The sequence below is a fragment of the Strongylocentrotus purpuratus genome, unplaced genomic scaffold (assembly GCF_000002235.5).
Source record: "Strongylocentrotus purpuratus isolate Spur 01 unplaced genomic scaffold, Spur_5.0 spur5_scaffold_18, whole genome shotgun sequence".
NCBI lineage: Eukaryota > Metazoa > Echinodermata > Echinoidea > Camarodonta > Strongylocentrotidae > Strongylocentrotus > Strongylocentrotus purpuratus.
The window spans coordinates 18,938,107-18,952,404 of record NW_022145603.1 but is presented as its reverse complement, the minus strand read 5'-3'; the positions used below and the strand labels follow the sequence as shown (position 1 = coordinate 18,952,404).

Below are 14,298 nucleotides of genomic sequence, written 5' to 3'. Positions count from 1 at the left end.
TTTCTCTCTCATACATACACACACGAACACACACACCCACACCCACACAAACGCACACACACAATGCACACTCCCACTCTATCTTCCCACCCTTCTCCCTATTTCACTCACTCCCACACACAAACATCAAACACAAACACACACACACAAACTCTCTCACGCATACACACACTTAAACACACACATACACACGCACACACACTTTCTCTCTCGCTCAATCATCCATTCCATCTTCTCTGCCTCTCTCTCTATCTCTCTCTATCTCTCTCTCTCATATACAAACGCCCGCAACCACACATTGTCATTCACAATGCAAACAATTCTCTCTTCACACCCTCTCCCACATAGGCACACTCACTCAGGCACAATCTAACAATAAAAGCACAAAAGGCCACACATTTCTGTTTAAATTCATGGTGGGATTGTCATTGGTTGATCGTTTACATCACATCAAAACACGAAAAAGAAAACTTTGAACGATATATATCGAAAACAATTCATATATGAAAATAAAATTAAACGTAACCTAAAAAATAAAACGCAAGGTTATCCTGCAACTGTCTCGATTTACGCATACCCTCATGTACCTTTTTCTTCAATGTCATTTCTGTATTTTATGCAAAAAATCAATGCAGGCGCTGGTGTGCTTTGTCAGAAAAGGTCGCTTTGCATCTATCTAACAACAAAAACCAAAAAAGGTAAAGAAAGAAATACCTACAGCTTAATTATACACACATCAAATATATTCCTGCATCTCAATGTTACCTAAATAATCACTAAACTTTTCGAAAGCAGGATGATATTATCCTTATCCCTCCAGGATACGTTTTGTTTTTTTACATTATTTATATCAAGGAGATTGGAAGCCTATAATCGCGTTATTTCCTTGTTTTTAACAGAATGGAAATTTATACTAGTGGATAATTCCGAGCATCCGGCTTAGAGTTATTAAAACATGAGATAGACAAATTTACTTATAACAACCCAAACCTGTTTTTCATTAAAGACAAAGATATTCTAGATTGTATAACAGAAACCGTGATTTCAAAATCGTTGTAACTACCTCTTACACGCAATAGTCACTTAGTGTGTTTCAACAGATGCGTCACGTTAGGGTCTTTCAGAATTCAAACGCACAAGGATTTTCATCGTGAGCGTAATTTTCCTAATATAAAACGGTCCAATACACATGACACACGTCATCCATTATGTTCATTGGCTACTTGTTTTTCCTAAAATTATACATGAAAATTCTTTTCATATGAATATATAGAGAAATCTAAGATCAAACAAGATAAGTGCTATTTGCTTTTAAATTATATCGGCATTATGCTACTCCAAAATGAGTTTCATATTCAAATTTACAATATTTTTCATTTTAATAAAAAAGGAAAATTCCATTGAAAGATTTTCATTGTCTATAATATTTGGATACAACTAAATTCATATTCAAACAAGTAAATGCAACTAACTAATTTAAAGTACCGTAGATCATTATTTTTATGCCTTTTTCGGATAGCAATCGAGATACTACAGAAAAGTTTATGTAATTAAATCCTATAATCACTAATTGTGGTAGCGGCACTGACTCTTTAACAAAAATGTTAACCTGTTAATGTATATACAGAAACGTTTTAATGTTCATGAGATAAATTAGTAAATTTCATTCAAAACTTTAATTTTGAAATCATTTGTCACAGGCTCTTATCTGTAAAAACCCACTTCATTGACTTCAATTGGATGAACACGACTAATTCCTATTACTAACTGTTGTAAACAAAATCGTGAAGAGTATAGGAAAACAAAACCATCGACGTAAAAATGACAAAACTCTTTTACCATACAATTGCATACAACTTAGATATTCCTTTGTTTGCGTATTTTGGTCACTTATTCGGATTTAGGATAGAATGAATACATTTCACTGTGACGTAAGGTAAGTTAAATAGGTTTTGTTTTTGTACAGATAATAGTACATCTTGTAGAACGACAATTTTATGAATTAAAACCATGCCTGGTAGGTGACGAGGAAAACAATTAGGAAAATAAGAAGTATGACAAAACCTTTACTTTGCGATTTCTTGGAAAGTTTTTACCAATTCTATACTTTTGATCTGGGAGAAGGCCCAAGAAATGTTTTTAAAATGACGCAACATGACTAGATATTCTCTTTTTTTCGTGATTCTATTACATAATGAAATCGTGGACGTTTTGGAAGGATTGTTTGAAAGAAGTTTATCTTGGTTGAAGTCTCATGATGACACGAGATGAGGGGTCTTAACGCTTGCCGGCCTCTGAGAGCATCCTGTCCATGAGTGATCGGTAGAGTCTCCCGTTGGCCAGGTCTTGTCTGACCATCATGTAATCATTCTGGGCTAATGACCTTTTGTCAGTACTAGCGAAGAATATGAGGAGAAAAGAAAGAAAAACAGGTATACAATATTAATATTAATTTATTAATCATGCGACGAATTATACCTTCTTTTAATTGCATATTATCCCTCGTGACTTGCACGCCGGACAGAAGTTAGAGTAGGGATGCGCCTAAAATCGGCTTGTAGCGTCATATTGAAACAAGGCTCACCTATTTATTTCCTAATATAATTACTAAGAAATGTTATCAATAAAATATATATATATATATGATATTTATTTAGCGCATATCACACTAACATCCTTATTTGCTGTAATGGGAGAAAGAAAAAATAAAGAAAGAGGATACTAATACGACTCGGATACGCTAAGCATACTTCCGTACGTCATCGGTTAACATTGGAAATGGTTTCTAAAAAAAATGTGTTATTGTGTTTGAACAGAAATTTTCTACGTAAGGTATGAATTTGCTCAAAGTATGTCCTACTACATAGTCAAGCAGATCTATCGATATCGCCTCGTCGGGAAAAGAAAGATAAACTACAAACCGAAGTAAAGCGTTTTTAGTCAACATGTTTGTAAATTTAATTGAAAAGGAATATGCCCGATTCATCAAGAGACCACATATAATGATGCATGATTTGAAACAAAAACCTACAGAGAATAGCGTTTTACCAGTTTTTGTGTATTGCCAAATACTGCATACGTTGATTAATTGTAATATGAATCGTTGATGAAATAAATTGACTTGACAAACATGCCATTAACTGTCTACTGTCTGCAACATTCATATCTTATACAACATTTTTTTTCTTAACTGATACCATCTCGGTCTCTCCATTTCTATTATGTTATATGAAAGAAAAATACAATGCGGGTAAGAATACGAAATGTTACTGCAAAACGAAATTGAAAAATGGCGAAATCGGATCATCACTTTCGATTTTGAGCAACCACATGATTTGCCCATGGCCAGATACCAGACTCCATGTTCATTCAAATCATGCGAATTACTGGTGAAATTGATATATGGTGTATGTTGCCGCTAATAGGTATGGCGTAGGTATATTTGCCATGGAGAATAAAAAGGAAGAAAAAGAGGGAGAAGAAACAGAAGGCTAAGAATAGAGAAAGAGAAGAAGAAGGGAAAACGAAGGAAAAGATGGAGAAGACAAAGGAAAAGACAAAGAAGAAGATGAAGGAAAAGCAAAGCAAAAGAGAGAGAGAGAGAGAGAGAGAGAGAGAGAGAGAGATAGAGAGGGAGAGAGAGGTAATGAGAGAAAGAGAGACATAAAGGGAAGGAAATGGATATTCTTATGAAGGACCAGAAAAGAACACCCTCCCGCACACCACCTATCATCGTTAGCATCGCTAATTTTCATGTCATTCATGGAGTAACAACATTCCCCCTCTCCAAAGAAGAGCCATTGTGCCCGCTTGCTTCGTTCCCGCACCCACCCACCAACGCTTTGCCAATTGATTGAACAATTTCAAGTACTTGTGAAACTGATCGATGCGGCTTATACGTCGAAATTCTTCTCCTTACCTTGAGCGCTTTCCTGCTTTAGCCAACATTTCATTCATCGCCTGAAGGAGTCGGGTTCGTCTCATGGAATTAGAACGTTCTTGATGTCTCATGGCAGCAAAGTCGTTATCAGCTATCCTTTTAGCACTATAAAAAAGCAGAAATAAAAACAAAGACTTTATATAATTTCATGTGTTAGCATGGTTATCAGCAATCCTTTTGGCACTTTGGAAAATGAGAACAAAACACAAAGACTTATATTCGTTAGCATGGTTGAAGATGCTTGTTTAAAAGGCAATCCATCCTTTGTAATGAGTTCATTTTTATGGAAGCAGACAAATAAGTGGAATAAAATGGTTAAAGATTATAAATGAATTTACTTGAAATTACTGATTCAGCCAATTTGTAGTGCCCATGCGTCTTGCGTGTAATGATAGCAACTTCGAAAATTCTTTTTTTCCCCTGCAATTTCATTCACCAGTCTGCTTTTCTGATTTCTCTGCTTACTTTTAGATTTGCTATTGTTTACAAATCAATGTAATTCTCCCCCAAAATGAATAAAGAAAACATGTCGTGTCTTTTCACAACTTTTTTTCCAGGACAGATTTATTTAGTTGTCCCCCCAAAAAAAGAAAAAAGAAAAAAGAAAAGAAAAGCAAGGCAAGAAAAATGAATCAACAAGTCTAGAACAAGAAAATTATAAAACAAGAAGAAAGAAAAGCAGACTGACGCAATGAAAGTGACTCGGGTCATCATCATATACATGATGCATTTTAACGAGGGTAAACATTATTTGTGTTGAACCAAACCCATGTCATGCCTCCGTTCACTTTCGTATTTAGTCGTGGGATGCTTGATCGGTAATTGTGAATGTAATATGCCCGGCAAGTCTAATGGAACGGGCTGTTGAGTAGGGAATCGAGCATTAATGTTGCGTTATCAACTGTTGCAGGTAAGCCACTTACAGATAGGTTACCGATAGGAGGGGGAGGGGGAACCTTGCAAAACCCGAATATGAATACACAACTTAATTTCTCCCTTCTTGCTCAATTAACAAAAGGCTCCTTAAAATTATAATGACGATTTGTTTGCTTATTTAAAAAAATTGTTTTCTTGGTGAGTCTTTTTTAATTCCCCTTTTTCTTATTTGTGAAATATTGTGTGAATTGTGGCCCTTCCTTTTCTGGGAAAGTCCTTGATTCGCACCTGAGCTTAATAACGACTATAAGTCTGATAATCTAGCGCCTATAATTTGTTCTTTGACATCATTATCGTCCGGTTTAAATATTCAGTACAACGTTGAATATGAATGCCTAAGAGGCGATGCTTTCACAGTTGCCAAAAGAGAAATGGTAGCGGTAATGGGAAAAGAGCTATTGCTTTTATGCTTCTTACTCACACGTTTCTGTGATAAAATAGAGAAATATTATGACGCTGTGCAAAGTTCCTTTTTTAAAGCTTATAAAATGCATTCGGTCTTTGGAAGAACAGAAAAAAGAAACGCATAATAATACAAAAATCATGGTAACAAGACAAACCAAAAAAGGTCTTAAAAAGTCACATATGATCTTTACAACAATTGTTTCAGAGCGGTGAAGCTTTCGTGCAAAGCAAAAAATCTTGCATGTAATAGAGTTGTTGTGGTCTAGCGGATATGCCTCCGGACTGTGAACCACAAGGTACGGGTTCGAATCCTTGCCTGAGCGCGAAAGTCCTTTGGCACGATGTTAATCCACACATGAGAGGCAAATAGGTGCGTTGGAATGCACTGTATGCTGATTACACATGCCAGAGCTAATTAAAGCCGGCGGATAATTTTCATGTCTCTAGCAGCTTTATATCATAATGTGATATGCACTTTACAAGACCGCAATATTATTATTGATGGAGAAACCTACGAAAACATCTTTATGAACACCAACATTGCACGATACAATTAGTATCGCTACAAGGATTGGATTTTCTTTTTTCTTTTTTCTGGGGAAGGGGGATCACCGGCATGGGATATATTCCCAGTTCATTCGTATCTATCATACATCTGACTATTTTGGTGATCCTTAAAGCGAGTAATTGCTACTGGTAATGAACTTGAAATACCACTCAAGCGAGGTCCTCTCGCCAGGCTGTTCACTACCCTTTACTTCTAATGAAGCATAAAGAAGATCATCTGGTAAAATCCTCCCGTGACACTAAATCCCCCTTCAAGATAGCCTACGTAACGAACTTAAAGGGAAGGGGGTCCTTGAAAGGCAGACGTCTTTGAACTTGAGTTCAATGAAAGATGGACGTGGAGCTTAAAGGCAATGTTGGGTGAATTTCAATCTGCATTTTAAGTATTTGCAAAATTGTGTGAGTCTTTTTTTTTTAAAGCCTATAGATACAGTTGGTCGCATTTTACGAAGATATCTATGAGGTGAGAGTTGTTAATGAGGCCATTCTTTTACTTTCTTTTTTCAACATTTACAATAACTTAATAATTCTTCTATCAATTTTTTTGTTGTTGCCAGTTTGTAGTGGCCGAACAGCTTGAAATAAAAATATCTGATTCCCAAAGTGTTCCTTTGTTAGATGCCAAAACGATCAGGGGAATGTTATTACATTTGCATCCCTTCATAAATTTCTACCCCTGCCGTTTGATGATTTAAAATGTATTACATTGATAAAGAATTCGTCCTTTATTCTACAACTTCTACATCATCGCGATACAATGTAGCATAAGAACGGAGGAATAAAATTCAAAATCTGAAGCTTGATAGTGTACTCGACTGTTCATGAAACTAGACAGTATATAGAGCATGGGAGCGGTTTGATAGACACATTCTTCATGTATTCGCTTCTTAGGTTAATACATTTCGTGCTTTCCCATCGTGGCTGGGCGACCCACGATGGATGCATGACGTTTACATGGTGATCATTCTGTCACTTTCTTTCTGTTGTGATGGACATCAGAGGAGTGTCGTCATCTTGTTTTTGCCTAGGCACAGGTGTTATGCCACTCGGGTTCTGATTGGTCACGGCCAGTTGGTCACGTGCGTGTACCCTCGTGTGAAAACGATTTACGTGAAGGCGCCCATGCATTGAAACAACGTGGCGTGCAATTTGTCCGTTAATAAAGTGCTTGTTGGTTTCACTCAAGCCGCCAACAATTAACAACACCTTGTTTATCATGAGGAGGGAATGGAAGAGAGTGAGAGAGAGGTAGATAGATAGTTAGGCGGGGATATAGGAGAGGTAGATGAAAAAAGGGGAAAGCGATGATAAACAACTTGTTTATCATGGGGGAGTGGGATAGAGAGAGAGAGAGAGAGAGAGAGGGGGGAGAGAGAGAGAGAGAGAGAAAGAGAGAGAGAGGGGGGAGGGGGAGTAGTTGGAGGGATAGATATCAAAGAGAGAGGGGAGAGAGAGAGAGAAAGAGAGAGAGGGGGAGGGGGAGTAGTTGGAGGGATAGATATCAAAGAGAGAGAGAGAAAGCTCAGGTCGGGATGAGAGAGATGTGGAAGGAAAAGAAAAAGAAAGAAAGACAGGGGAAGATCGATAGAGAGAAAAAAAGAAGAGAGAAAAAATAGAGACAAGGAGAAAAAGAGAGAGTGAGAAAGAGAAAGAGAGAGACAGACAGACAGACAGAGAGAGTGAGAGAGAGAGAGAGAGAGAGGGAGAGAGCTAAATGTAGAGGTAATGGATCCTTATGTTTTTATAACAGTTTTTATGAGGGCATTGACACGGTTATTACTCTCGTTCCTCCATATCTGAATAATATATCATTCATGGCGGCAACAGTACACGTTTTATAACAAACTTTGAAGGTTCATAGTTATTGCCTGATTATGCTAAGATCAAGGAATATTTCAGATTCTGTCAACAACCGTTAAAAAACCTCACCCCAAAGCCAGCACAATGCCAAATTTATTCGGTGAAGATTTATTTTTTATTTTTTGTTTTTTATCAGGAAATCTTTGAACGTCAGAGATTATCAATGCTAAATTAAGTTTTAAAGAAAAATAAAAGGCCAAAAAAGGAAGGGGAAAAACGTCGCAAATTTAAGCAAATACTTGTCAAAAATCCCATGCGACAACCTAAACTATGCAATTAATTTGAGGATAATTTTTTGAACAAAAACTTTAACAATATTTTGGACCTCTCTATCGTTTATCAATACGAATATTCAATATATTCTTGGTGCACATCAATGCGTTTGTCCTACGTCCAAAACGCACATGAAAATTCATTAAAGCTATTTTTGCTCTGAGGAGGATTAAGGCAGGAGCCCGATTAATTAAGACCATCACGCTCGATTAATCTTAATCTGTCTGAAGTCTTGTTCGATGAATGTAAACTCTAAGAAGAAAATGAATGGTACCATAACACTTTCCTATGCATAATGAATTTTCAATCGGATTTGTTGTTTGGTAGACATGCTTATATTGCCCCGCATGTTTTATCCCCAAAATCGTTTCTGAAGTTGATTTCACACAATTTGCATGTTTGCGTAGGTTTAAGTCATTTCGGATTAACGGTAATCGGACGGGATTACCAATTCTACTCTAATTCGTTTTTCATTAAATGCTTCCGTGACTACGGATGCTATCGGTCATATTTTCTTCTTTTAATGAAATTCTCATTTTAAATTCTCATTTTATGAAAAAGATTGCAGACATGAATTCAGTTATATTATGATATCATAAAAGATATTTCCCCCGACATACTACAATTACGCGATGTCTAGTCGCATAAGCAAGTCTGTTTTGGTTTAGCCTTGTTGCCTTATAAATTTGCATGTGAAAGAAATAGGTTTTACTTTGAGCAGTCAAAAAAAGGAACCGTCCAGTCATAATTCCTCATTAACTGTGGAAAAGAGACAGACACGGTTTTAATTTTATTCTTAATTGACATGTATAAGTAATGCAAATTCTTGTTTTCAAGAACTAGACTAAACCTTTTTGCAGTCAATGAATGATTAAATTCACAATAAATTAACCGTTTGGTCATCTCATTCATAATTCTTATTAAGGAATAAATACAGACACGGTTTTCATTTCATTCTTGATTTGAATGCTTAATGAAAATCCTTATGTCGAAGAAAAAACTGAACTTTAGCAGTTTATGAATAATTCATTTTTCGAATAATTTAACCGTTCAGTCATTTAATCATAGTTCCTAGAAATTACTAAATATTGACAGACACGAAATTGATGTCATACTGGGTTTACATCCATACATGATGTATATTCTTTTGAAGAAAAAATTCACATCAGCCGCCTTAGAAACATGGCCGGTTGTTTGAAATTGTTCGTTGCTTAGTTTCAATCAGAACTCCATCATAACAGACAAAGAGTTCACAATTGTGAAATTGTTTGGAGGACCTACGATCAACCCAGATCCATTACAACTATTGTCTTGTGGTGAAAACAGTCACTAGATTTCTATTCGGAAAGATTACACCGCCCGAACTTTTTTCCATCAACTTGAAGGTGATTTTTGTTTGTTGATATAATATAGTTAGGCTTTAGATGCATCATAAAATGCAGTATTTTGCTGAACATTCATATTTAACCTAGTGATTTTAAGTAGCGGCAACAAAAAAGTAGTATAATGATAATATTATATATTTAACAGGGGATGAAGAAAGCCAAATCCTTTCGTCAATCCTTTTCTCACCAATTTTAGAAAATTGCTTTCTTTCCAAGTAACCAATGTGTTTAAATCACAATAAAGTGATATTAGCCAAGTCCCAAACTTTCAGAGCGAAAAAGGTTTGAAGCTGAAATACGGGTTCAAATGAAGCTGTATTCATTTCACGAGGTCCTATAATTGAGGGCAATAGTTAAAGTGGGTGGGTAGAAATTTCATCCTACGAAATTTAGGAACAAAAGGTTGTTGCACGGATGCGTACGTGCATGAATGCGTGTGTGCGTGTGGGTGTATGGATGGGACTGTACGTGGCAGTTTTTGTTCAAGTTATATTTCCTTGGAGTAAACAGATTAAGGTTAAAAATCTTCGACATGCAAATCCATCCAATATTGGCGTGTAGCCAAAATACGTCACACGTTAGCAAAATTCCCGGCAGTTGGGAATACAAAATTTTAAAGGAATGATATAAGGAAAGCAACTTATTATCAAGAAGGAATACAGAATAAAAACATAACTCCCCAAGACGCAAAAGAGGTCGAACAAGGGAAAAAAAAACCAAGAACAAACAAAAATGAAATGGAAACGATGAACTTGTGGAGAAATGTTTCTTTCTTGGAACACGGTAGAAGCAACAATTAGTTTAACACACAACAAAATCAGCTGCCGCAACAAAACCAAATTGAATTTAGGCAATGCTCTTCAGGCGGAAATAACAACAACAACAACAACATCAACAATAACGGAGACGACGGCGACAACAAATGAAATATGAACAATAAACATGTCAGTAATGCTTCCTAATTGGAGTGTGGTAATACAACCGCTCCTTAGGGATGGTGCATCAAAGTATCTGATGCAGGTATCACTTGATCGCGATAAACGAACATGAAATAATATTATACAAAGTTTACTTCTTGTTGATCAGTGTTTTTATGGCGATCAGTCAATTTTGACTATTATCACCAATAATTGTTATCTTTTTTTATAATCATATGTAAAATACAACTCACTTTCTTCTTGTTTTGGGGGTAGTTATTTTTCTTTTTAAAGATAATTATTATATATATATATATATATTTTAAAGATAAAATAGTATCATGGCAGGCTACCGAGTCCTGTTGGTTCTAAATTGGCACCATCCTGACAAACCTGCTCGTGTTTTGTACGATGGTTTCTCGGAAACAAGTTTCCCATGTCTCTCGAGTGCAGACAGGGGGCTCCCTTTGGGGTTCCTCAATATCTTGAAACTCGAAAAGAAAGGAATATCAAAAATCAAAGGGAACCAAAGAAAGATCTTTTCCAAGGAAATTGGTTTCGAGCGCAATCTCGCATTTCTATCAACAAGAACTCAATAACAAATCTCCTTTCCCTGTTATGACGGGAGGAGGGTAGGAGGGGTCGGAGGGGTGCGGATTTGTCGAAAATTGTAAAAGACTCACAACTCATTTGTCCTGAAATCTTCTACTTCTTCTGCATCATCCCACGTTCCTGGTTCGAACCCCTCCATCTCGTCCGACGGAGCTCTCCTTTCACGCTGTTGTCTAGTAGAAGGCATTACAAAGAAATAATAATAATAATAATAATAAGATATTTCAATACCGCAAATTTTATTTGCCTCTAAGCGGTTTAGAAGGAAAATAGTTGATATGTAAAGGAAACATTACAAATTACATCAATTTAATTAACATTACAACTTTGCAATTGAAAATAATACCTGTACATAATTACAAATCACTTACAACCAAAAAATAAATAGTTCATAAATTAAAAGTATCCTACGTCAATCTACAAAAGATATAAAAGGCAAAAGGTCACAGAAAGACAGAAAGAAAGAGACACCAAGCTGAGGTTGGGAGGCGTAATGGTTATGATAAGAATTGGGTTTAAGATTTGCTTTAGGTACAGGATTGTCGTTATGACGGTACAGTGAAACCCCCCACAAGGGAGACAAGAAAAGTGATCTTTATAGGCAGGTGGTCTTTACGTTCAGGTTCCTTTAGTGCATGTTTTAATAAAATGAGAAAGCATTTTCAAGGGAAACAAAAAGTGGTCTTTGTAGACAGTCGGTCCTTGACCATAGTACGAAAGCCATTAAATGCGTGACAATATGTGCCCAAGTCAATGTCATTTTCGAAACTCCTGTATTCGACATTTTCATTTCCATAATTTTCCATGAATTCTATTTTGAGATTAGATAAAACTCTTGATTTTAAGAGCCATGTCCCTTGGACAGATACCTGAAGTGGCACTAAAGTTATTAAGAATAATATTTTGCTATATTCAGCGAGGCTGAAACGAATTTATATTATTGTAATAAGAGGGGTCAACGTGGTATAGTAAAGGTTGAGTTCTGGAAAAGTCAAGAATAACAAGTGAATTTTGTATTCTGTTCTGTTCCCACGCAAAGGGTTATGATAAATAGCAATGGCAAGTGAGTTCGACACGCTGTCATATTTCAGTAACTTAGTCTCACGATGGAGCTCGGTTTTAAAAGGTACTACGTCCATAAATCTGAGAAAATCACGATATTTGAAGTATCATATTTACCAATGTTAGTTTGGAATGATACTTTGACTGATTTTACTATTGTATGATACAAGACAATTATAAAACCACATTAAAAAGAAATCTAAGTCGGCACAAATAATTTTTATGATTTTTCTTTTTAATGCAAAGAAATTGGATGTAGTACTTTTTGGAACCGAAGTCTTGCATACTGCATGCAAGTTTAAATGCATGGCTTGAATGGAATTAGAACCTTTTGGAACCGAACTGATTTTCAAATGCCATTTTAAAACCCCTTTTTTTCTCGGAAATTTAGCTTTTTAGAAGTGTCAGGGTATGAGGCTACTGGAAATGTGTACATTAAATGCAAACAAAAAACATGGAAGTAGTGCCTTTTGGAACCGAGCTCTTCATATATGGATGAGTGTGTATGGTCTTATTCACTGCATGGTAATTTAAGGAAGATTGGCTTGGTTTAATATATTTTTATAATTATTAAAATACGTATTTTACAAACGTCTGATTGCAATACAAATCAACCATTTCCAAATAAGTTGTACACAGTCAATTTCACATCATCATCAATCATCATGATCACTAATGCCTTGCCAAAGAATGTGAGTGCCGAACTGGGATTCGAAATCTTCACCTTAGGAATGAGAGTCAAGTGTAATAAACCACTATACCACGAGAACTTCACCCTGATCTTCAAAACGGGTTTGTCGTACTTACCGTCGCGGCTTCTGAAGAAAGTGATTTTCCTGCAAAAGTCGCATGAGTTAGCAAACTGTTGCCTTTCATTTTTATTTCTGAAAAGCCTCTTGAATATCAATTAGGGAGTTCTAATATTATGCTATTTGATAAGTGCTTGTTCTTAAAAAAAAGAGGAAAATGTGACCGTATATAACCTCTCGAGGTATACCTGGACTTTATAATGGGGATATTTTTGTCTCTGCTCGTGGAACTACATGACAGAAGTGTTCAGACACTTTGCTTTTTTAGGAGTCCTAGGGGAGAAAATCCCATTTGAATTTCAGATGTTCTGAGCATAACTGTTACAACATTTTGAATTGGAAAATCTTTTCAATTTCACCTCCTGAACAGATAAGATTATCTTTTATCGAAAGAGATATAAAATATTTTGCTTAAAGTATGACTTCAGTATGGTATTAATTGTATACAAGGGGGTCCTTTTCCTGAAGGCTAGTTCCCTTTTGACACAAACATGACAGCAAGCTTCTTTTCCATTGGCTAGTAACAAATACACCATTCTCTTACAGTGAAACACATATAAATTTACGTATAAATCGGGAATTAACCTACCAATATCCGGGAAACCGTCACCCGTATTCGTTCAGCGATGTGGACTATTTGTATTATTATAATGTTTTTCATTTGGAATCATGCTTTTAGATGAGGACTCGAATTATTGATTTGAAAATGATTTTGTTTTCTTAACCTATTAGTTCGATCTATTCCTTCGGTGCCTAAATTGAGAAGCTGGAAAGTTGAGAGACGGTCAAGCTAGAGACGCATTGCTCTTGCACGCTTGCACACGAATATATATTTTTAGAAAGAGCAGAAAGAAAATTAGGAAATAATGTACAGCAAAGCATCTGCTTCACTTTAAGTGAACATTCCTATAAATGGAAAACGCACGGCTTGAATAGCTACTTTCGAACATTATAGTGCGAATTTGATCTAGCGGTAAAATCTATGAGTGCAATTTTCGGGGTAAAATGCAGGGAGTATCATTTAGACCTTTTAATGTAGTAAAAGGCCTACTTGATTTCCGAAAATGAAAAAATGGATTCAGAGTTTATCAAAGAGATGTAATACAGGAGCATGCACTTCAATTTTCAGAGAGTGAAAATTGCTATCATTCATCAAACCAGTTAAATGTGTTTACGCTTATGAATGAGTCAAGTAGTCTGCTAACAAGTCGATTTTATATTCAACGAGATAAGTTTCTTTTAGAGAAGTAATTTCGAATCTGATATTTGATCATATAATACGGCATTGTATCAAAATAATTCAGACCAAAATATATTTTTTCTGATAGTTTTAAACCTTTCTCTCTTAGTGTGTGCCTTATTGGTCTATATACTTACGGAAGCACATCTGTGGCTGTAGCCAAGCCTAGTAGCACTGCCGCAAAGACGGCTGAAATAACGACTAGTGACGACTGCATGGTGAGGGTAAAGGCAAACCTAAAAACATAGAAGAAACAAAAAGAAGAGAAATTAGACAGAAAGGAAAATAAGAA

The 14,298-nt window shown here is 36.0% G+C and overlaps 1 protein-coding gene across 1 annotated transcript in view; it reads right to left on the bottom strand.

Moving 5' to 3' along the window:
* Positions 1–398: 398 nt before the first annotated feature.
* Positions 399–14,298, bottom strand: part of LOC755899 — a 30,908-nt gene continuing 17,008 nt past the window's right edge. Inside the window, exons 2-5 of the mRNA XM_001192435.3 lie at positions 14,144–14,242; positions 10,967–11,068; positions 3,920–4,045; positions 399–2,395 (exon numbers count right to left, since the gene is read on the bottom strand). Coding sequence (XP_001192435.1) covers positions 2,278–2,395; positions 3,920–4,045; positions 10,967–11,068; positions 14,144–14,223 — 426 coding nt within the window. The 5' untranslated portion in view covers positions 14,224–14,242 and the 3' untranslated portion in view covers positions 399–2,277. The remainder of the gene's footprint in view (positions 2,396–3,919; positions 4,046–10,966; positions 11,069–14,143; positions 14,243–14,298) is intronic.